The sequence below is a fragment of the Callorhinchus milii genome, unplaced genomic scaffold, assembly GCF_018977255.1.
Source record: "Callorhinchus milii isolate IMCB2004 unplaced genomic scaffold, IMCB_Cmil_1.0 Scaffold28, whole genome shotgun sequence".
Lineage (NCBI taxonomy): Eukaryota > Metazoa > Chordata > Chondrichthyes > Chimaeriformes > Callorhinchidae > Callorhinchus > Callorhinchus milii.
The window spans coordinates 2,072,213-2,094,635 of record NW_024704769.1 but is presented as its reverse complement, the minus strand read 5'-3'; the positions used below and the strand labels follow the sequence as shown (position 1 = coordinate 2,094,635).

General features: G+C 52.2%; 2 protein-coding genes across 2 annotated transcripts in view; one reads left to right on the top strand and one right to left on the bottom strand.

Annotated features, from left to right (window-relative positions):
* LOC103172463 (VIP36-like protein) overlaps positions 1 to 8,740 on the bottom strand; it is a 56,717-nt gene extending 47,977 nt beyond the window's left edge. The window contains exons 1-6 of the mRNA XM_042344417.1: positions 8,575 to 8,740; positions 7,897 to 8,018; positions 7,039 to 7,156; positions 6,564 to 6,646; positions 6,100 to 6,132; positions 4,592 to 4,753 (exon numbers count right to left, since the gene is read on the bottom strand). Coding sequence (XP_042200351.1) covers positions 4,592 to 4,753; positions 6,100 to 6,132; positions 6,564 to 6,646; positions 7,039 to 7,156; positions 7,897 to 8,018; positions 8,575 to 8,740 — 684 coding nt within the window. The remainder of the gene's footprint in view (positions 1 to 4,591; positions 4,754 to 6,099; positions 6,133 to 6,563; positions 6,647 to 7,038; positions 7,157 to 7,896; positions 8,019 to 8,574) is intronic.
* Positions 8,741 to 9,329: 589 nt separating this feature from the next.
* LOC103191000 (metal transporter CNNM2) lies at positions 9,330 to 15,106 on the top strand. Its single transcript, XM_007911926.2, has 7 exons — positions 9,330 to 9,350; positions 9,878 to 10,106; positions 10,798 to 10,935; positions 11,903 to 12,072; positions 13,271 to 13,364; positions 13,842 to 14,014; positions 14,757 to 15,106. The coding sequence occupies exons 1-7, from the start codon at positions 9,330 to 9,332 to the stop codon at positions 14,958 to 14,960; spliced, it is 1,029 nt and encodes a 342-aa protein (XP_007910117.2). The 3' UTR covers positions 14,961 to 15,106.
* The last annotated feature ends 7,317 nt before the right edge of the window (positions 15,107 to 22,423 follow it).

Below are 22,423 nucleotides of genomic sequence, written 5' to 3'. Positions count from 1 at the left end.
TCCGACAGATACACCTACTCCTCTGTCACTCTTTCTCTGTGTGTGCCTCTCTCCCCCCACCCTCCTCGCTCCTTCCCCCTCGACCCCACTCTCTCTCCTTCTCTCTCTCCCGCCTTGCTCTCTTCTTCCCCACCCTTTGCTCTCTCGCTCCCTCTGTGTGCGTGTTTCTCTCTTCCCCCCCTCCCACATTCTCGCTCTCTCCGAGTCTCTGCCCTCTCTCCCGCCCTGTACTCTGGGCGATAGCGCGGCGCTGGTGTGAGTGTGCGCGCGTTGTGTCTGCGGTGCCTGTGCAGCGCCAACAGAGAGTGCTGCCACACTGCCACTGGCTCAGAGCCTCAAACTAACGTCGTGCCCGCCGGGCAGAGGTTGTGTGTGAGAGGCCGTCAGTGGGAGAGTGAGGGGAGGGTTCCTGACCTGCAAAATGAGGGCAAAGTAGTCGACGGGTTTGCTGCGTGTGTACAGGTAGTGCTCGGGGGCTCGCTTGTTGCTCTCGTCAAACTTAATCTCATGGATGACTTCGGGTGTTTGAGGAGACGCAGCAGTATCTTTTCTGACATCTGAGATGGCGAGAAGTGGCTGATCTCTGTGTGAGAGAGAGGGAGGGAGGGGAGCGAGAGGGAGGGGGAGCAGAGAGAGCAAGCAGAGGAGAGGAGGGAGGGGGTGGAGAGAGAAGGGGAGAGAGTGAGAGATTAAGGGGGGAGAAAGAGAGAGAGAGAGATCGAGGGGGGAGAGAGAGAGGGAGAGGGATTGGGGGGGGGGGGAAGAGAGAGAGAGATCGAGGGGGAGAGGAAATGGACGGTTAATGATTGCACACGTTTAGCCACAGGTCCCAGACTGTTGACGATACAAACGCAAACACAGAAACTCGTGACCTTCACTGAGGCCTGAGGTGATAACCGGCGCCCACACAAAGTGTAGTTTGTGCAGACGCTATTTAACCCGCCCAATGACACACACGACAAAACCTAAATTTAGCAACAGCTTCATTAAAGTTAGGGCATCGGCAGCTCAAGAGCCCGAAACCGTAGCCCATCACCAGCGACGCCAGGGCGGGGAGAGAGAGAGAGAGAGAGAGAGAGAGAGAGCACAACAGCAGCAACAACTTGTAATTACACTGTAATCATGCAGTGTCTCGGAGCGCTTAACAACGGTGGAGCCCGATGCCGAGCTGGGGTGGGGAGGAGGGAGAGGGAGTTGACCGTAAGCACGCACGGTCGAAGAGGAAGGTCTTTAGTTGGGAAGGAGCAGGCAAGGTGCAGGGATTGGGGGGGAAGGAGTTCCAAATCGGGTTCCAAGAACCCCGCTAAGTAAACAGGCGTGTGAGCGCGTGTGTGTGTGATGTAAGGAAACTTGCCTAAGGTTTTGCCCGGCCCGGGAATCGAACCCGGGTCCTCTCGCTTGTGAGCACTGCTTTGTCGGAGGTGCTGTCCATGAGGGTTGAACCCACAATCTCCTGAACCAGGGAGAGAGTGTGACCACGGATGCGAGGGTGGGTGCGGGGTGAGGCAGAGGGAGAAGAATTTTCGTGACGGACGAGTACAGGACTCACCGGTGGACAGGAAGCGGTGGGCGGCCAGCAGTAGCTGGGGGGAGATCTTGACTTTGGTTTCGCTGTCAGAGGGTTTGAAGGCTGAGAAGTCTCTCTTCCTCCCGTGTTGGGACACTTTCTTTTTACTCCTGTTATCGGCTGAAAGACAAACCCAGGGCATCGTCACTCCAGTGGAACCCCCTCCCCATCTCAACCAGGCCAGAGCCCACATTGTGTCTGGCCACTGCTTTTCCCAATCCCGTTTCCCATCGCTCCCGCTCTCTATCTCTCACTCCGCCCCCGTCTCTCAATGTCCTCACTGTTCAGCTGCTTATCCAGGTCCCTTTGGATCCACCCTATTGGTCCGGCCTCGGTGAGAAACTGCTGAGCCAGGAGGGGCCGCAGTGTCCCAGGGCACTCACTGCTAATGGCAGCACAGCCCGGCCCATCGGCAGGACCTGGAAGGGCGACAGTCACTGGGGGCAGGAATCCTTCCCCTCAGCTCCTGTTAACCCCGCAGCCAAAGCACTAACTAACGGGGAGGGGTGTCCGAGATGGACAAGCAGCGGGAAAGCTCGGCCAGACAGCGACATCAATGGCCGAGCTGTGTGTGGGTTTAGTTGGTTAGACTCCAGCAGTTACCCCAACGCACACTCTGGGCTCCCACCCCAAGCCTTGGGTCTTGCCAACCTGCGCTCCAGAATTAGATAAGCAGGATGCGTCTCTCCAGAGAGCGAGAGAGAGTGCCCATTCCATTCCAGACAAGGGGAATGAGCTGGGTTGAAGGGGAACAAGGGGGTGTACCAGCGAGGGGGAGTGTTAGAAGACTCCAGGCAGCTCATACTCACTGAACATGTCTGACTCGTCCAGGATCTCTGATTTGATGATCTCCTCAATGACGTCCTCGAGAGTGACCAACCCCAACACCTCATAGAAGGGGTCTCCCTCACCCTCGCTGTTCACCTTCTGTACGATGGCCAGATGAGATTTACCTGAAACCACAGGCACGACAGTCACACACAGCCAGACCCCTCCTCTGTTCCTACCCTCCTACCGACCCCATCCTTCACCCCTTCCTGATCCCAACCATCAGCTCGGATATGGATCCCAGACTGTCCAGCCCCTTGGGATGTCCTCCTGATGTGAAAGGCGCTATGTAAATGTAGCTTGGGTGTTGCTCCCCTCTCCTACACCCCTCTATTCCCCTCTCCTACACCTCTCATTAATCTCTCTCTCGGTGTCCTGGCTGACAAACCCAGATTAATCGCTCGCTCGCATCACGGCTGTTTGTGGGGCATCGCTGTATGCCCATTAGCTGCCACGTTTCCCTACAAAATACAGTGACCAGTCGGCAAATCCTGTAAAGCACTTTAAGGTGAAAGGACCCAGCAACAAATGCAGGGATTATGAATCTGATTTTATCCGTGGGGATTTGCGGGCGGTGATATCTGGTGTCAGTGTCGGCCTCTGAGGCAGGAGGTCATGGGTTTGAGTCCCACATCGAGGGCTTTGAACTCCAATCTGGGCTGAGACTCCAACTCTTTGGGCGGGTGGGGACACGGTCGGAGGAGTTTTTACCCCAATACCTGGGCTTGTCATTGCTTGGAGCTGCTAGGTAGGACTCCTTTCACTCCCCCCGCTGTCTGCCCTGCCGCAGGTTATTAATAATTATAATAATAATCCTTGCATTTGGTACAGCGCCTTATCATGCCGTTGAGACATCTCAAGCGCTTCATAGGCTATACTGTAAAGCGAATTGACTAGGTTTTGGGGCGAAATGTGGCAGCCAACTGCGCAAGCAGCGTCCGACAAACATTCGTGGAATGAGTGACCAAATTATTATCTTTGTATTCGTACTTCTTTGGAGGGATTATTACCCGGGTTCCTACTTACTGCTGGGTAAACTGAGGCTTGTGTGTGGAGTAAGGAAACTTGCCTAAGGTTTCGCCCTGACCCGCCCGGGAATCGAGACTGACGCTGGTGTGCGCGCACAATTGACTGCCGCGTTTCTTCACAAACTGCATAGTCGCTCCACTGTGTGTGTGTGTGTGTGTGTGTGTGTGTGTGGTGGTGGTGGGGGAAAGGTCCCTAAGTTTCCAACATCATCACACCCGAGCGGGACATGCCACAGCCTGGAGGCTGTGTGTGAGGAGTAATGAGAGATTAGCTGGGGATTAATGGTGATAGTTGCGTGCGGAAGCTGCAAGGTCATTGAGATCAGAGGAAAATCACAGCCTGATTTGGATGGGACAGAGGACAGTGGGGCTGACAACAGGTCCATAGCCCTGCACACATTCGGCACAAACGGGAGCCAGCACTCGCTCACACCCAGAGGAACGTGCTGTTAGTTACATGCCAGACTGAGCCCCCCTGTGCTGTGCGTCAACAGAAACTTATATTTATAATAATAATCATCATAACAATCCTTGCATTTGATATCGTGCCTTATCGCATCGCCGGGACATCTCAAAGTGCCTCGCAGAATTCACTGTAAAGTGATTATTTTGTGAGAGAAATGCGGCAGCCAATTGCGCACAGCCGTCGTGGATCGAGTGAGCCAAAATTTTTTTTTGGTGGGATTATTACCCCGGAAAGCAATCTGCCAGTCAGCTAACAACTGGGTCATTGTTATATAAATGCAAGTTGTTGTTGTTGGGTTCTACTTACAGCTGGGTAAACAGAGCGGTGACGGGTTTCCGCGTGTGTCAGACACCCGGCCGTCACGGTGACGTGGTGTGTCACCGTGTGTCGTGGTGTCAGACACCCGGCCGGTCACGGTGACGGGTTTCTCGTGGTGTCAGACACCCGGTTGGTCACGTGACAATGGTCTCCTCCTGTTCCTAGGAGGGGAGAGGCTGAACTCTCAGTCACTACACTCTCAACCTCTGCAACCCTCTCCCCCCACCACCCCACACACTAGCCGTCATTCAATCCTCCCTCTTTAAACACATCTGTGGTCAACCCCTTCCCCCCACCCCCCACCCGGGGCTTCCCCCCTTGGCTGCTATGATGATTACCCTCTCTCCACCCCCACCACCACCACCGGCCCCCTCTTGGACTCACAGTCAGACGCCGCCTCAGGTAGCGGATAACAATGAAGGTGTCGTGGTTGAGGTTGCGGACGTGAGCCGAGCAGCCCCCTATCTCGTTGGGGCGTCCGTCCCGCGTGTGGTCGTAGGAGATCGAGCCGTTGCCCACCATGGCGGAGAGGTAGGGGAAGATCCTCTGCACAGGGAACCAGAGAGGTGAGCCGCAGAGCGCATAGGGAGGGAGGAGAGGGTAGGCTTTCTGAGCGTCACCATTTCCTGTTATTAATCCTGCCGTTCCTTCCCTCCTGCTGTTCCTTCCCTATCACATGCAACCCTCGCTCTCCCCATTTATCCCCCGCCTCTCGCCCGCCCCATGCAATATGACCAGGGTTTGGGCTCAACATATCCTGTTGTTGTGCTCGTTGTTGGGACCTGAACTCCAGCCGAGTACACAGAAAAGCCGAGCTAAGCGCAGTTCAGGGCAAAAACAGGGAGAGGGATTGTCCTCCTTAGAGCATAGAAGGGGAGATTTAATAGAGGGGATCAAAACGATGAGGGGTTTTGATAAGAGTAGAGAGGGAGAAACTGTTTCCTCTGGCGGGCGGGTGGGTCGGTAACCAGAGGACACGGATTTAAGATCATTGGCAAAAGAACCAGAGGGGAGACGATGAGACTTTTTTTTGCCCAGAGAGTTGTTAAGGTCCGGAACGCACGGTCGGAAATGGTGAGTTGGAAGCAGATTGGATAGTAGCTTTCAAAAGGGAGTTGGATAGGGACTTGAAGAGGAAAAATGTGCAGGGCTGTGATGGGGTAAGAGCGGGGGAGTGGGACTAGTTGGTAACTCTTTTAAAGAGCTGGCACAGGCACGAAGGACCGAATGGCCTCTCTCTGTAAGATTCTATGATTGTAGATTACCAAAGATAGCCTGGGGAGGAATGAAATTAGTTCATAAACAATCCAATTTTGACCCACGGTCCTTTTTTTTTTGGTCAGCCGGGTGTCTGATACGCACAGAAACCCATCACCTGCTTAAGAGTCTCCAAACCAAGCTGAGAATTCCATGAGTCCCACATACACATGGAAATCCCAGCGATACATTGTTGGAATGGAAAGCTCTCTCTCTCTCTCTCTCCCTGGAGGGACGCATCGTGTTTACCGAATTCCGGAGAGTATTAGGCGCAGGTTGGCAAGAGCCAGGGCTTGAGGGGAGCCCAGAATGTGCGTTGGGGTAACTGCTGGAGTCTAACCAGCTAAACCCAAGCATAGCTTGGCCATTAAGAACACTGGCTGGCCAGCTTTCCTGTAGCTTGTCCAGCTCGGACCACCCTACTCAATAGGACTTTGGCTGCAGGGTTAACAGGAGCTGAGTGGGAGGATTCCCTGTCCCCAGTGACTTGTCACAAGTTTAACATTGCAGGGGACCTGACCAATAGTAAATATGGTAAAATGAGGGGAGTGGGGAGGGTTAGGGGGAATCGCAGCTGAATGATTGGGATGAGGGAAGACATGCGGTGGGAATGGATGTAGCAGAGAGAGAGCTACCTGGGTGGTCGGTGAGTATCTCCTCTTCTTGCTCTGCACATCTCCGAATTATGTCACACAGTGAGGCAGTAACATGAGACAAGACACGTTTCAATACCTTACACCTCCGAGCACTCTTAAAGCCCGACTCCGTTCTGTGCAGAGAGCAAGACCCCCGCACTAAACTCCGTCCCCCCATCGCACCAGTCCTTGCCAGGCTCCACTGGCTCCCTATCATCGAACACACTGATTTAAGATCCTCACACACTTGTCTTCAAATCGCTTCACGCTCTGGCACCTCCCTACCTCTAGCTTACCCCCTATCCGCTGCCTCCCCACCGGCTCCGGCCTCCTGCATGTCCCCCGTGCTCTCCGCTCCACCATCGGTAGCCACGCTTTTAGCCACGACCGAAACTCTGGAACACTCTATGCGCACTCGCCCTCCCTCCCTCGCCTACCCCCCCACCCTCTTTACCTCTCCTCACCTCATGCTGCTTCTCTTCATTCGGGTACGTGTCCACAAAGACCCCCAGGCCCGAGAACTGATCAGCGCTTCCGAACACTGGACCTAGAGAGGCCGAGAGGCTGGTGAGCGTCAAGGAGAGGGGACCCGGCCTATCACTCACTTACACACGCACACACAGGCAGGGTTAGCAGAGCTGAACGGAGAAGTCTACAGAGAGCCAGTACTTCAATAAGCACTTCACACGATATACTGTAAACTGTAGTGACCGGATATTTTGTGGGTGAAACACAGCAGCCAAGTGCACACAGCAGTGTCCCAAAAACAGTCGTGGAGCAAGGAAACGTGCGTAAGGTTTTTCCCCGCCCGGGAATCAAACCCGGATCCTCTTGCTTGCGAGGCGAGTAAACTAACTGCCACACCACAGGACTCCATGATGGGCCGAATGGCCTCTCTTTGTGCTGCGAGTTTGAGGTTCGTGTCTCTGTCACACCCACCTGCTTGCATCCTGTCCCGAGTGTACCAGATCCCAAGGCCGTCCCCGTTGAGATTTTTCTTACCCTGGCCGTGAATCTTAAAATGGACTTGAAGCTCCCAGTCTCGCAGGGCACATGGCTGTGAGAGAGACAGACAGAGACACATAGAGAGAGACAAGACAGAGACACAAGTCAGTGAGAGACACAGGCAGACAGACAGAGAGAGAGAGAGAGACCGGGAGAATGGTCACTAACATTTATCACTGACACACACACAGCTCACAATCTCTAAAACACAAGGAATAGTAACAATCACACAGTTCAGGTGACACCTGTGGCTCTGTCTCTCTTGCTCTCGCCACCGGCTCAGAAGGCCCACATTCGATGGGGGCGCTTTCAGCTCACAATCCAACCCAGTGCTGGGAAGGGAGTGGGGGTGGGGAGAGGTAACAATCAGAATCATCCTTTATATAGACGTCTCAAAGCGCTTTACAGAATATACTGTAAAGCGAATTGACTGTGTATTTTGTGGGCGAAACGCGGCAGCCAATTGCGCACAGCAGCGCCCCCACAAACAGCCGTGTGGGGGCCGGGGGAGAGAGTGCCGCGTTGTCCGAGGCGCCGTCCTTCAGGTGAGCCGTTAAACCTCACTCCTGTCCCCGTCTGTGCCCTGTTCAGGTGGCCGTTTAAGACCTTCCGCGGCACTGTTGGACAAGAGAAGGGAGTTTCTCCTCCTCTGTCCTGGCCACACAGCAAAAAACAGATTACGTGGGTATTGCTGCCTTCCCCGTCGGTAAGACGTCCCCCAAGGCAGTGGACGTCCCAGCAACTTCAGGCCAGGGGCCAAATCGGAGCGGATGGGAAGCGAGACGCGCTTACGATTCGGTTCCAGATGGCTCCCTGTCTGCTCTGCAGGTCGGGGGTCAGCCTCACAAACTGAGTGGTCACCATCGCGTTTCCCAGCAGCTCCCAGTGGGAGCCCGAGCTCGAGGCCCCCAAACCTGCAACAGAGAGAGAGAGAGAGAGAGAGGATTAGGACGGGACCGTCCATCCCAAACAGCCGGCACCGGGGAGTAGAAACCCGTCACGTGACCGGCCGGGTGTCTGACACACAGAACCCGTCACCGTGACCGGCCGGGTGTCTGCACACACACACAGGGAAACCCGTCACCGTGACCGGCCGGGTGTCTGACACACGCGGAAACCCGTCACCGCTCTGTTTACCCAGCTGTAAGTAGGAACCCAACAACAACAACTTGCATTTATATAACAATGACCCAGTTGTTAGCTGACTGGCAGATTGCTTTCCGGGGTAATAATCCCACCAAAAAAAAATTTTTTGGCTCACTCGATCCACGACGGCTGTGCGCAATTGGCTGCCGCATTTCTCTCACAAAATAATCACTTTACAGTGAATTCTGCGAGGCACTTTGAGATGTCCCGACGATGCGATAAGGCACGATATCAAATGCAAGGATTGTTAATATGATTATTATTATAAATATAAGTTTCTGTTGACGCACAGCACAGGGGGGCTCAGTCTGGCATGTAACTAACAGCACGTTCCTCTGGGTGTGAGCGAGTGCTGGCTCCCGTTTGTGCCGAATGTGTGCAGGGCTATGGACCTGTTGTCAGCCCCACTGTCCTCTGTCCCATCCAAATCAGGCTGTGATTTTCCTCTGATCTCAATGACCTTGCAGCTTCCGCACGCAACTATCACCATTAATCCCCAGCTAATCTCTCATTACTCCTCACACACAGCCTCCAGGCTGTGGCATGTCCCGCTCGGGTGTGATGATGTTGGAAACTTAGGGACCTTTCCCCCACCACCACCACACACACACACACACACACACACAGAGGCTGTAAAGTGGAGCGACTATGCAGTTTGTGAAGAAACGCGGCAGTCAATTGTGCGTGCACACCAGCGTCAGTCTCGATTCCCGGGCGGGTCAGGGCGAAACCTTAGGCAAGTTTCCTTACTCCACACACAAGCCTCAGTTTACCCAGCAGTAAGTAGGAACCCGGGGTAATAATCCCTCCAAAGAAGTAACGAATACAAAGATAATAATTTGGTCACTCATTCCACGAATGTTTGTCGGACGCTGCTCTGCGCAGTTGGCTGCCACATTTCGCCCCCAAAACCTAGTCAATTCGCTTTACAGTATAGCCTATGAAGCGCTTTGAGATGTCTCAACGGCATGATAAGGCGCTGTACCAAATGCAAGGATTATTATTATAATTATTAATAACCTGCGGCAGGGCAGACAGCGAGGGGGAGTGAAAGGAGTCCTACCTAGCAGCTCCAAGCAATGACAAGCCCAGGTATTGGGGTAAAAACTCCTCCGACCGTGTCCCCACCCGCCCAAAGAGTTGGAGTCTCAGCCCAGATTGGAGTTCAAAGCCCTCGATGTGGGACTCAAACCCATGACCTCCTGCCTCAGAGGCCGACACTGACACCAGATATCACCGCCCGCAAATCCCCACGGATAAAATCAGATTCATAATCCCTGCATTTGTTGCTGGGTCCTTTCACCTTAAAGTGCTTTACAGGATTTGCCGACTGGTCACTGTATTTTGTAGGGAAACGTGGCAGCTAATGGGCATACAGCGATGCCCCACAAACAGCCGTGATGCGAGCGAGCGATTAATCTGGGGGTTTGTCAGCCAGGACACCGAGAGAGAGATTAATGAGAGGTGTAGGAGAGGGGAATAGAGGGGTGTAGGAGATGGGAATAGAGGGGTGTAGGAGAGGGGAGCAACACCCAAGCTACATTTACATAGCGCCTTTCACATCAGGAGGACATCCCAAGGGGCTGGACAGTCTGGGATCCATATCCGAGCTGATGGTTGGGATCAGGAAGGGGTGAAGGATGGGGTCGGTAGGAGGGGTAGGAACAGAGGAGGGGTCTGGCTGTGTGTGACTGTCGTGCCTGTGGTTTCAGGTAAATCTCATCTGGCCATCGTACAGAAGGTGAACAGCGAGGGTGAGGGAGACCCCTTCTATGAGGTGTTGGGGTTGGTCACTCTCGAGGACGTCATTGAGGAGATCATCAAATCAGAGATCCTGGACGAGTCAGACATGTTCAGTGAGTATGAGCTGCCTGGAGTCTTCTAACACTCCCCCTCGCTGGTACACCCCCTTGTTCCCCTTCAACCCAGCTCATTCCCCTTGTCTGGAATGGAATGGGCACTCTCTCTCGCTCTCTGGAGAGACGCATCCTGCTTATCTAATTCTGGAGCGCAGGTTGGCAAGACCCAAGGCTTGGGGTGGGAGCCCAGAGTGTGCGTTGGGGTAACTGCTGGAGTCTAACCAACTAAACCCACACACAGCTCGGCCATTGATGTCGCTGTCTGGCCGAGCTTTCCCGCTGCTTGTCCATCTCGGACACCCCTCCCCGTTAGTTAGTGCTTTGGCTGCGGGGTTAACAGGAGCTGAGGGGAAGGATTCCCTGCCCCCAGTGACTGTCGGCCCTTCCAGGTCCTGCCGATGGGCCGGGCTGTGCTGCCATTAGCAGTGAGTGCCCTGGGACACTGCGGCCCCTCCTGGCTCAGCAGTTTCTCACCGAGGCCGGACCAATAGGGTGGATCCAAAGGGACCTGGATAAGCAGCTGAACAGTGAGGACATTGAGAGACGGGGGCGGAGTGAGAGATAGAGAGCGGGAGCGATGGGAAACGGGATTGGGAAAAGCAGTGGCCAGACACAATGTGGGCTCTGGCCTGGTTGAGATGGGGAGGGGGTTCCACTGGAGTGACGATGTCCTGGGTTTGTCTTTCAGCCGATAACAGGAGTAAAAAGAAAGTGTCCCAACACGGGAGGAAGAGAGACTTCTCGGCCTTCAAACCCTCTGACAGCGAAACCAAAGTCAAGATCTCCCCCCAGCTACTGCTGGCCGCCCATCGCTTCCTGTCCACCGGTGAGTCCTGTTCTCGTCCGTCACGAAAATTCTTCTCCCTCTGCCTCACCCCCCACACCCGCACCCACCCTCGCATCCGTGGTCACACTCTCTCCCTGGTTCAGGAGATTGTGGGTTCAACCCTCACGGACAGCACCTCCGACAAAGCAGTGCTCACAAGCGAGAGGACCCGGGTTCGATTCCCGGGCCGGGCAAAACCTTAGGCAAGTTTCCTTACATCACACACACGCGCACACACGCCTGTTTACTTAGCGGGGGTTCTTGGAACCCGATTTGGAACTCCCTTCCCCCCCAATCCCTGCACCTTGCCTGCTCCTTCCCAACTAAAGACCTTCCTCTTCGACCGTGCGTGCTTACGGTCAACTCCCTCTCTCCCTCCTCCCCACCCCGCTCGGCATCGGGCTCCACCGTTGTTAAGCGCTCCGAGACACTGCATGATTACAGTGTAATTACAAGTTGTTGCTGCTGTTGTGCTCTCTCTCTCTCTCTCTCTCTCTCCCCGCCCTGGCGTCGCTGGTGATGGGCTACGGTTTCGGGCTCTTGAGCTGCCGATGCCCTAACTTTAATGAAGCTGTTGCTAAATTTAGGTTTTGTCGTGTGTGTCATTGGGCGGGTTAAATAGCGTCTGCACAAACTACACTTTGTGTGGGCGCCGGTTATCACCTCAGGCCTCAGTGAAGGTCACGAGTTTCTGTGTTTGCGTTTGTATCGTCAACAGTCTGGGACCTGTGGCTAAACGTGTGCAATCATTAACCGTCCATTTCCTCTCCCCCTCGATCTCTCTCTCTCTTCCCCCCCCCCCCCAATCCCTCTCCCTCTCTCTCTCCCCCCTCGATCTCTCTCTCTCTCTTTCTCCCCCCTTAATCTCTCACTCTCTCCCCTTCTCTCTCCACCCCCTCCCTCCTCTCCTCTGCTTGCTCTCTCTGCTCCCCCCTCCCTCTCGCTCCCCTCCCTCTCTCTCACACAGAGATCAGCCACTTCTCGCCATCTCAGATGTCAGAAAAGATACTGCTGCGTCTCCTCAAACACCCCGAAGTCATCCATGAGATTAAGTTTGACGAGAGCAACAAGCGAGCCCCCGAGCACTACCTGTACACACGCAGCAAACCCGTCGACTACTTTGCCCTCATTTTGCAGGTCAGGAACCCTCCCCTCACTCTCCCACTGACGGCCTCTCACACACAACCTCTGCCCGGCGGGCACGACGTTAGTTTGAGGCTCTGAGCCAGTGGCAGTGTGGCAGCACTCTCTGTTGGCGCTGCACAGGCACCGCAGACACAACGCGCGCACACTCACACCAGCGCCGCGCTATCGCCCAGAGTACAGGGCGAGAGAGAGGGGCAGAGACTCGGAGAGAGCGAGAATGTGGGAGGGGGGGGAAGAGAGAAACACGCACACAGAGGGAGCGAGAGAGCAAAGGGTGGGGAAAGAGAGCAAGGCGGGAGAGAGAGAAGGAGAGAGAGTGGGGTCGAGGGGGAAGGAGCGAGCGGAGGGGGGGGAGAGAGGCACACACAGAGAAAGAGTGACAGAGGAGTAGGTGTATCTGTCGGACCCGTTTCGAGAGGCTGATTCACGGGGGGAGTGGGGGGCTACACCGACGAGGGTCTGTACTTCACTCCATTAATGAATTAATCTCTGGATTGGGTTGGAGAGGTGGAGTGAGGAGAGAGAATCGTGTATTCCCACAGCTCCCACACATTGCCAGCAGAGAGTGCTGCAACCATGGCATTGCTCCGTCCGTGGGTATGTGTAACCCGTCTGGTTTGGATTCTCTTCAAGCGCGGTGATGTGTTTCCGTGTGTGTCAGACAAGTGAATTCAAGGGGTGGACTTACCTTCTGTCAGTCGCCAACAAAACATGCAGTTACTACACCCTACAGTGAATCCTGTGAAGCGCTTTGAGGCGTCCGCACTTACTTGTCCGCTCCCTCCGCTCAGTGGGCTCTGGCCTGCTCCACGTCCCCCGTCCTGCCCGCCTCACCATCGGAGTTCAGGCCTTCAGCCTCTCTGCCTCCACCCTTTCGAAATCCATCCCGGAGCCCTTCCGCTTCGCCCCCTGCCTTGTCTCCTTCAAGACCCGCTTCGACCTCCTATCCCCACCCTCCCTGTCCTGCACCCCTCCTGGTCCCAACCCCCAGCTCGGACCCAAATCCTTGACTGTCCAGCGCCTTGGGACATCCTCCCGATGTGAACTGCGCCTTATCAAACGCAAGGGTTATATAATAGTCCAACAGGGGAGGTAAGGCTGGATGTAAAGCAAAGGGAAGGCGGGGGTTTAGATAGGAGATAGGGGAAGGGTTCCTGCCTAACGTAAGGAATGTTTGTTATCTCCGCAGGGAAAGGTGGAGGTGGAGGCCGGAAGAGAAGACATGAAGTTTGAAACGGGTCCTTTCTCCTTTTATGGGACCATGGCTCTCACCACCTTTCTGGGTAAGTACCCCCCCCTTCTCTCTCTGTCTCACACACCCTCCCACGCCCCCCACCCCTTCTATCTCCCCCACCCTATCTCTTGCCCCCTCCACCCCCTTAAAATCGGTGGTCTGGCCTTCAGCCTCGCTGCCCTGACCCTTTGGAACTCCATCCCACATTCCCTCCGCCTCACTCCCTCCCTCGGCTCCTTGAATACCCATCTCAAAACCCTCCTCATCGACCACGTCTTTGGTCATCTTCCTACCCCCACCCTCTCTGCCCTCCACCCCTGCTGATTCCAACCCCCAGCTCGGGTCCAAATCCCTGACTGTTCAGCGCCTTGGGACGTCCTCCTGTCATTTGTAAAAGTCATTTGTTGTTGGTGTCTCGACGACCTGATCAGGCGCTGTATCAGAGACAAGGATTATTATTATTATTGTTAAGCTGTGATCCGCTCAGATACCGACCCCTTTTCCTTTCCTTTCCTCGTGGCTTCAGACACTCGCTCGATATCGCACGTCAGTGGTTTGAATCGCTCGATCTCGGTGTCCCACCCCGATCACTCGGATTCCCTCTCGACCGTCGGTAGCAGCATCTCCCAGATCAACCCTGCCGTTGTCTACGTCCCAGACTTCTCCGTCAGAGCACTGAGCGACCTGCAGTTTGTCAAGGTAACAACAACAACTTGCATTTATATCGCGCCCCTTCACCCGGGGTAGGGTCACGAAACACTTAAGCACCTGCTCCCTTCTATGGCCTCCGCTCACACACACCCCGGCCTCAGTGGGTACTGACCCTCAAACTGGGGGTCAGGATGGAGATTTAGGACAATTCTGGAACCCAGGAGGCATTGAATCAGAAGCCAGGGACAGGCAAGCAGGGCAACGAACTGGGGAGTTCTGTAGCTCACAAGCGGGAGGACCCGGGTTCGATTCCCGGGTCAGCTCAGGGTGAAACCTTAGGCAAGTTTCCTTACTGCCCACACACACACACACACACACACACGCCTCTGTTTACCAGCAGCCAGTTGTTAGTCGATTGGCGAATCGCTTTCCGGGGCGTAATTATCCCTCCAAAATAAATAATAATTTGGTCACTCCAACCACGGTTGTTTGAGGGATACTCCTGCGTGCAATTGGCCGTCATGTTTGGCCCACGAAATAGACAGTCACTACACTTTACAGTGTATCCCGTGCTTTCAGACGTCTCAACAACGCTCCGCGGAAAGCCACCATATCAAACACAAGGACTATTATTATTATTGAACCCTGCGAAGCGCTGTGAGGCGTCCTGGCGTGAGAATGTAAGGATTTACGATGATGTTCTGGAATAACTAATGCACCTTTTTGGGGTGTCCGTGTGTCTGTGTCCGTGTGTCTGTGCCCGTGTGTGTGTGTGGCTTGGTTTAAACAGGTGACCCGGCAGCAATATCAAAACGGTTTGAAGGCGTCTAAACTGGACAGCACTCCTCAGTCCCCAGAGAGCTTGCACCTCAAGATCAACCCCACGGTGACGGACAAAGCAGACAGTGTCCCAGATGAGACCACAAACCTCCTAAACGAGCAGAACGCTTTGAACCGTAAACTCAATCACACTGCAGGGGAGAACAGAATATGACGGGGGAACCTCACCCCCACCCTGACAACAGCTGCTGTGTTGGGCATTGAAAGGCGTCTGGGAAACACCCCCCCCCCCCCCCACCACCCCTTTTGAACGGGGGAAAGGGGATCGTGTTTAATGACGGAACAAGAAACACAGACAAAGTTGCGGGTCGATTTTTTTTAAACCAAGAGGTGATTTTCGAGGCCGCGAAGGAATTCGAGGCAGGAGTTCCGCGGGTCACCGCGCACGACGGCGTCTTCTTCATCCGCGTCACCCATCGCTGCCCAGAACTGCCGAGGGCGGTATCTGTGTATCACAGAGCGAGAGAGGAGGAGGAGGAGAGAGGGAGGGGAGGGGAGAGGTGAGATCGAGCTTGAGCCCCACGCTGATGCCAAAGTGCCGTGCTGGCCACTGTTCCCGTGTTGGGGAGCGTGTCTTTCCCGTGTGGGGAGTGGGCGGGCCTCGTGTTCCCATGTTGGGCGGAGCGTGTGTTTCCCGTGTTAAGACTGCTTGAGACCAAATTTCGAGCAGCTTTGCCAGGCTAAGCTGCCACTCCCCTCCTCCTCCCCTCACTTCCTCACGCACACACTCACATCGCACGCACTCACTCCTCACACGCACTCACACAGAGTTAATCTCCCTCTCAATCTTTCTCTAGGTGCTTAACATTCCCTCTGCCTCTGCTTGTGCTCTCCTCTCCTTCCCCCCTCCGCCACTCCAATTAATTTATTTGTGCTAATCCCTTGGGGGCTGGATTTTAGCCACACATGGACCCTTGTGTGTGTGTTGGGGGGGCGGTGTGGGGGGGAGGAATCTGAAATTCCAAACTCAACGCTCCTAGTTTTCCTGATTCCATGTGAAAGTGAGGAGCAGTGACTATGGCTGGGGGTGGGGGGGGAACAAGGAGAGAAAGAGTACCTCGTTGCGTGGGTGGGGAGAGTCTGCCGAACATTCCTTACGCACATTCCCGTTTCCTCCCGGGGTGGGTGGTGGGGTGGGGGTGGAGTGGGTGGCGCTGTGATACCTCCCCTGCATTGTCAGAGATGCATCCTTCAGATGAGACGTTAAACCTCACTCCCCGTCTGTGCCCCGTTCAGGCGGACGTTAAAGATCTTCCATGGCGCTGGTGTAAACGAGAAGGGGTTTCTCTCTATCTCTCGCGGTGTCCTGGCCAACAATCCCACAGATAAGCTTGTTCACTTCACAGCTTTTTTGCAGGGAAAGTCGCTGTGTCTGCTGTTCGGCCATAAAAAGAGCTCTGAGACGCTACCCTGCCTGGGGCGCGCTGTGTGAGAACAAGTTGTTGTTCAAGTGGCAAATAGTCACTGCACTTGGCAGTAATTCTGTGCGACGTGCTTTGAGACGTCCGTTTCGATGTTACTGGCCCTCTTCACCCGGTAGCCACTCAGCGTCTCCAGGCACTTCACAGGCAATTAATTGTAAAGTGTATTTAGCAAACACGGCGACCAGTTTGCACACAGCGATGTTCCAGACACAGCCTCGAAGTGAATGACTGGGGGATTGTCAGCCAGGACACCGGGTTAGAGAGGGAAACTACCCACTCTTTTCTTACAGCGCCATGGGATCTGTAACGTCCGTCTGAGCAGGACAGGACTTCGGGTTGATGTCTCATCCGAAAGAAGGTGCCTTCGGCAAAGCGGCGCTCTCTCTCTCTCTCTCTCTCTCTCTCCCCAGAGCTGAGGTTGCAGATTTTTGGGGGTTTGGTGCAAAAGGGGCTGCCGTGCCGGTCTGTAGTGTGCTGTGCGGGGGTCTGATCCATGTATGTATGTCTGTGTGTGTGTGAGGAGAGCTCTTATCTAACGATCTGTCCGTCTCTCTGTCTGCCAAATCACCCACTTGGGGAGGGGTGAGAAACGTCTCTTTCGTGACCCACTGGATTTGAGAACGGTGGGAAAGGCCGGCGGTTTGAAATTGACTCCGGGGGAGAAACGTTTCCCATCACTTTGACTTCAGTTCCTCGCACAAGGAGGGCTGGTGATTTGAAATTGTGTGATATTGATTTGAACGAAGCTCAGATCTCCCCCCACCTCTCCCCACTCACTGTACTGGGCTTTAATGTGCGACACTGGGAATATCTGCCCCTTTTATCAGAAATTCACTCTCGGTCTCAGCCTGCAGTTCATCCTGCCTTAAAGTGTGAGACGCTCTGCGGGAGGGAAGCCCCCCCACTCACTCACCTCAACCTCGGGGGAGTTTTGGATGCGGGTTAGTGAGAGCCAAAGGTTATGGAGACAAGAGTGCGTTGGGGGTTAACGACGATACTAACCGGCTGAAACCAAAGCACTCTCTGGCAAGTTTCCCATTGTTTGACTTTCAGGCACGACGGGCACACAGGCTAAGCCTTGATGGAATTTGGGGGCCTTTTGTTCAATGAGGGGGTTACAACCTACCCTCGACTGTGGCCGTTTCCTGCTGTGCAGGAGCACAGTCTATCGATTCCCCAGACATGGTACGGGGAGGCATTTGTTTCCCCTCCCGCGGACCATTTCATTGCTCGGTTGATCCAGCGCCTTTCACGTCACGAGGACCTCTCCCAGCGCTTCGCTATAAAGTGTAGTGACTTGTTTTGTAAAGGAACATTTAGTCTAATTTTATAGAGTCCAAAAGCACAGTGTTACACTGAGGTCGGGCTGGAGTCACCCAGAGCCTTTCTATTAGGGAAACCACTGGCAGATTTGGGTCCAAAGCAACTTGGTTTTATGTGTGTGTGTGTGTGTGCGCCATTGTGTGAGGATACAAAGCTATGGGAACCAAAGCCCACGTTAGCAGAGCAGAGCTGTAGCCTCGCCAGCATCGAGAGAGGCTTTAATCCTGTGATTCACTGCCGATCTCCTCTGACCGACTGACCCACAGGAAGGCAATAACAGGAATCAACCTTTGAATGACTTTTATTAAAGAAATTGCACTTTTACATCAAACCATGTCTTCCAATAAGGAACCTTTGCACTCCCAGCGGGGAAAGTCTTTTATTGATGGAGTATATTTTTCTGAGGCAAAACGTTTTGTGTGGTTGTATTTGTGGCCGGGGAGTGAGAGACAGAGCTCCTCTCTGTGCTCAGCAGCGAGCCACCTCTCGCACCATCGCTGCTTGGCTCCATTTGACGTGGGACCTTTGAGTAACTCGGTCGCAGGTCCAAGCCTGAAATTATAGTCTGCTCGCTCCGGGCTCCATTCCCTGTGAGCTCACTAACAGTCCAGGCTGTGTGTGTATACAGTAAACCTCACATAAGTTGTATCAGTTGGGACCATATAGTTAATATGACTTGTGCAATGTACAGTAAAACTTGTATACTTGGCATAAGTCGTATTAAATCTATGGTCCCAACTGATATGATTTGTGTGAGGTTTTACTGTATGAGTTATGTCAAACTTGCATAGAATATAATTTCCTGAACAGGACTCAAGCAGATGTACCACTTAGGGCGATTATACGACTTATACAGATCAGACTTGTGTGGGTTTTACTGTATTGCCCGCTCCCTCACACGTGGAATAATCTTGATACTAAATTGGTCAACAATCCTGTGAGATTATCACAGCGCTTTTTTGGTTGAGTGGTTTAAATGGGTATTTTTGTATTTTAAACGCACCTGAATCAGCGTTGCAGTGTGAAGCTGGGACCAAAAGTTATTTGAAATAAAGGGCTTTATTTCCTTTTTAATCCAAAACACAGCCTGGGCAGCCAACACTGATCAGACTCCCATTCCCATCCATCTAACTAACTAACTAACAGGATTGACCCCGGCAGCACTTGACCGCTTAACCCTTTCCTTTCCAGCGATTGATCCCTTAGCTTTCTTCCGCGGGGGTGGGAGAGGAGGAGGGAGAGAGGGGAATGGGCAACGTGAAAGGCTTCCTGAATAACTGCACCAAAAGAAACAAGCAATCATCAAACCTCTTCAATTTAATTCTGGAACATTGAATAATATTCAGACGTTTGTGTGAAATGAGCTCTGGCCAGTACAAAGGAGGGCAGATGGGGTTAAAAGTGCATTTTTCCTTTTGTGGTTTTATTTTTCATTTAGTTTTTTTTAAAAAAACAACATAATTAGCATCTTGTTTTCCGAGTTCTGTCTGCTCTTTGTCCGAACAGGGGGCCAAGCAGGCTGCCTCACTAAACCGAGAGAACGATCTGACCGATCCTCTGTTAAAATAACTGTATTTTTCCCTGTTTGCGAGACGTATCAATGGGCTTTGAAAGTCAGGAACGGATTCTGTGGCGTTACTGTATTTATTTGCAAATGAGATTTAATCTGTATATTTTTGTGATTTTATTTCCCTCTTCTCTCTCCCTCCCTTGCCTTGCCCTGACCCGAACTGGTCGCTTCGAGGTGTTTTATTTTGCGTTCTTTTTCCTTTCAAACGAAACCGAGTCGGTCTGCGAAAATCTCTGTGTCCGCCTCAGTACGTTTTCTACCCTGCAGCAGACTAGAGCCCCTTATTGACTGTTAAGAGATGACTGAAACCTGATTCCGAGACCAGCAAATTCACCTTTCCGTTTGACCAAGCAACCCAGCCAGACCTTTGTCATTCTTTCCCTCTAATAACTTGGCACCAATTTTCCAGTTTAGGATTGTCTTTTTGTAGTCCTTTCTCGACCTGCACGTCGTCATTCGGACGTGAATTAGTGCTATTGAAACATCGCTCGTTCCCCACGCACTATTGACACATGCAGTATCGTTTGGAGAGAAAGAGAGAGAAAAAAGTGTATTATATTTCTCTATTAAAAAATAATTTTCATCTGTTGTGAATTTATTCCCCCTTTCTTAAAAGAAAGTCACGTTTGGTGACTTGAACCCCAGGAGGGTTTTATTGATGCAGTTTTGTGTTGATTTTTTAAATATATAATCATTTTATTTCAGCTAGCGCTTGTTAATAGAAAGTCTCAAAGGATCCATTGTCATTTCTGTCGAGGAGAGTGACTGTTTTGTGGGCAAACACAGAAACATCTTGCAGACAGCCCTGAGATGATAAATTGGTCATTTGTCCCAGAGCTATTTGTGGGACATTGCTGGGTGTAACTGGCTGCCGCATTTCACCCAGTCACTCCATTTTACAACAGATCTCCAATTTCTCAAAGCGCTTCACAGGATTCAACAACAACAACAAGATTCCATTTATAGAGCGCCTTTCACGTCGGGAGGACATTCACTGCAAAGTAGTGTCTATATGTTTTGTAGGCAAATGTGGCAGCCGATTTGTGCAGAGCGATATCCTACAAAGAGCCATGAACTGAATGATCAACTCCTGTTAACTCTACAAGCCAAAGACGTAACAGGTAAGGTGGTCCTAACTGGACAAGCGGTGGGAAAGCATCAATGACAAGCTATGTGTGGGTTTAGCTGGTTAGATTCCAGCAGTTACCCCAACCCATACACTGGGGTCCCCAAGCCTTGGCTCTTGCCAACGTGTGTCTAATACTTTCTGGAATTAGGTTAGCAGGATATGTCCCTCCAGAGAGTGCACATTTCACTCCCAACAATCTATCTGGGATTTCCACGTCTGGTGGGACGTGTGCAATTTAGATGGTTCATAGTGATGGGTTTCCGCATGTGCCAGACACCCAGCTGGCCAAAGAAAAACTGAATGGCCAATTGTGGATTGTCCAAAACACCAGGAGAAACTCCTGTTTTTAAATCGTGCCCTGGGATCTTTAATATCTACTTGAACAGGCAACGGGGCCTCAATTCAACGTCTCACCTCAACAACAATCGGTGTTTTGGACTGTCAAGATAGATGATATGAGTTCCAAGTCCCGACGTGGGGCTTAAACCCAGAACCTTCTGACTCAGAGGCAAGAAACCGAGACTGGGAAAGGCTGACACCCAAACACACAATGAGCTGAATGGCTTCTCTGTGCAGTAAATGGCTATGGGTTCCCCACAGAGCAGGGATTTGTATTATTCCTTTTTGGTTGTGTTTTGAGTTTGACCCAAGGCCTCTAGGAAAGGTTGGGAGGGCAGCATTGGAGCCAAGCAGTTGCCAAGACGATCTGAAAGTTTGTGAGATTGGACGGGTCGAGGGGTGGGGGAAAGGAATGTTACGCTGGGATTTTCCATGGTGATTTCTGAGCTGGTTTCAGTCATAAGATCACATTCCGCTGATGGATTACACCACCCGAGGCGTTCGCCCATTCCCAGCCAGCTTTGTGTTTCTGTACTCTCGGTGGTTGAACAGTAACCTCAGTCACTCCCCAATGACACTAACAAGCAAACTTAGTGTCTGAAAAACACTGATTGTTGTTGAGGTGAGATGTTGAATGCTGTGTCTCCAAACAAGTGTCCAAACCCAATTACTGAGGGGTTCCTCTAAGGGGTGAAAATGTTTGTGAATATTTATCTGGCATGGAATGCACTCTCTCTCCCTGGAGGGACTCACCCTGTTTACATAATTTCTGAGAGTCAGGATCGACATCCTGACTGATAATCTCCCAGATAAAATCAATTCACGCCGGTTTGTGGGGCATTGGTGTGCAATATACAAAACTGACTGCCACAAAATGCACAGTCATTACACTTAACAGTAAAATCCTGTGACGCGCTTTGTAAAATCTGAACGTAATAAGGCGCGATATCAAATGCAAGGATTTTTATTATCTATTAATATAACTCTGCGTCAGTCAGTGTATAACGCTGTGTGTAATATTCTCGTCAGTCGGTGTGTGTAACTCTCACTCTCTGTATATCACTCTTTGTGTAACACACCCTCTCTGTGTAAGTCTCTCAACCTCTATATCATCCTCTGTAAGTCTGTATCTCCCTCTCTCTGTGTAACACTCTCTGTATATCACTCTCTCTGTATAACACTCTGCATATCACTTTCTCTGCATAACACTCTGTGTATCACTCTCTCTGTAAATAACACTTTCTGTAAATAACACTTTCTGCATATAACATTCTGTATATCACTCCCTCTGTATAATACTCCCTGTATATCACTCTCTCTATATATAACACTCTGTATATCACTCTCTCTGTCTCTCTCTGTATAACACTCTCTGTATATCACTATCTCCCTGTATATCACTCTCTATATATAACATTCTCTGTATATCACTCTCTGTATAACACTCTGTATATCACTCTCTCTGTCTCTCCGTTTAACACTCTGTATATCACTCTCTCTGTCTCTCTCTGTGTAACACTCCCTGTATATCACTCTCTGTATAACACTCTGTATATCACTCTCTCTGTGTAACACTCCCTGTATATCACTCTGTATATCATTCTCTCTGTGTATAACACTCTCTGTATATCACTCTCTCTGTATGTACCTCGAACACTGGTTCCTCTCGTGCTATTGGTTGACCTTCTTCCCTCGCCTCAACCTACCTTGGAGTGCCGTGTGATTGGTCGGGGCGGGGGGCATCGGCCGGCTGTGATTGGCTGGCCCCGCCCATTTAGGGGCGTGGCGCGGCGGCGAGGAGTTTGGTTGCGCGGGCGGCCGGGAAACCAAAG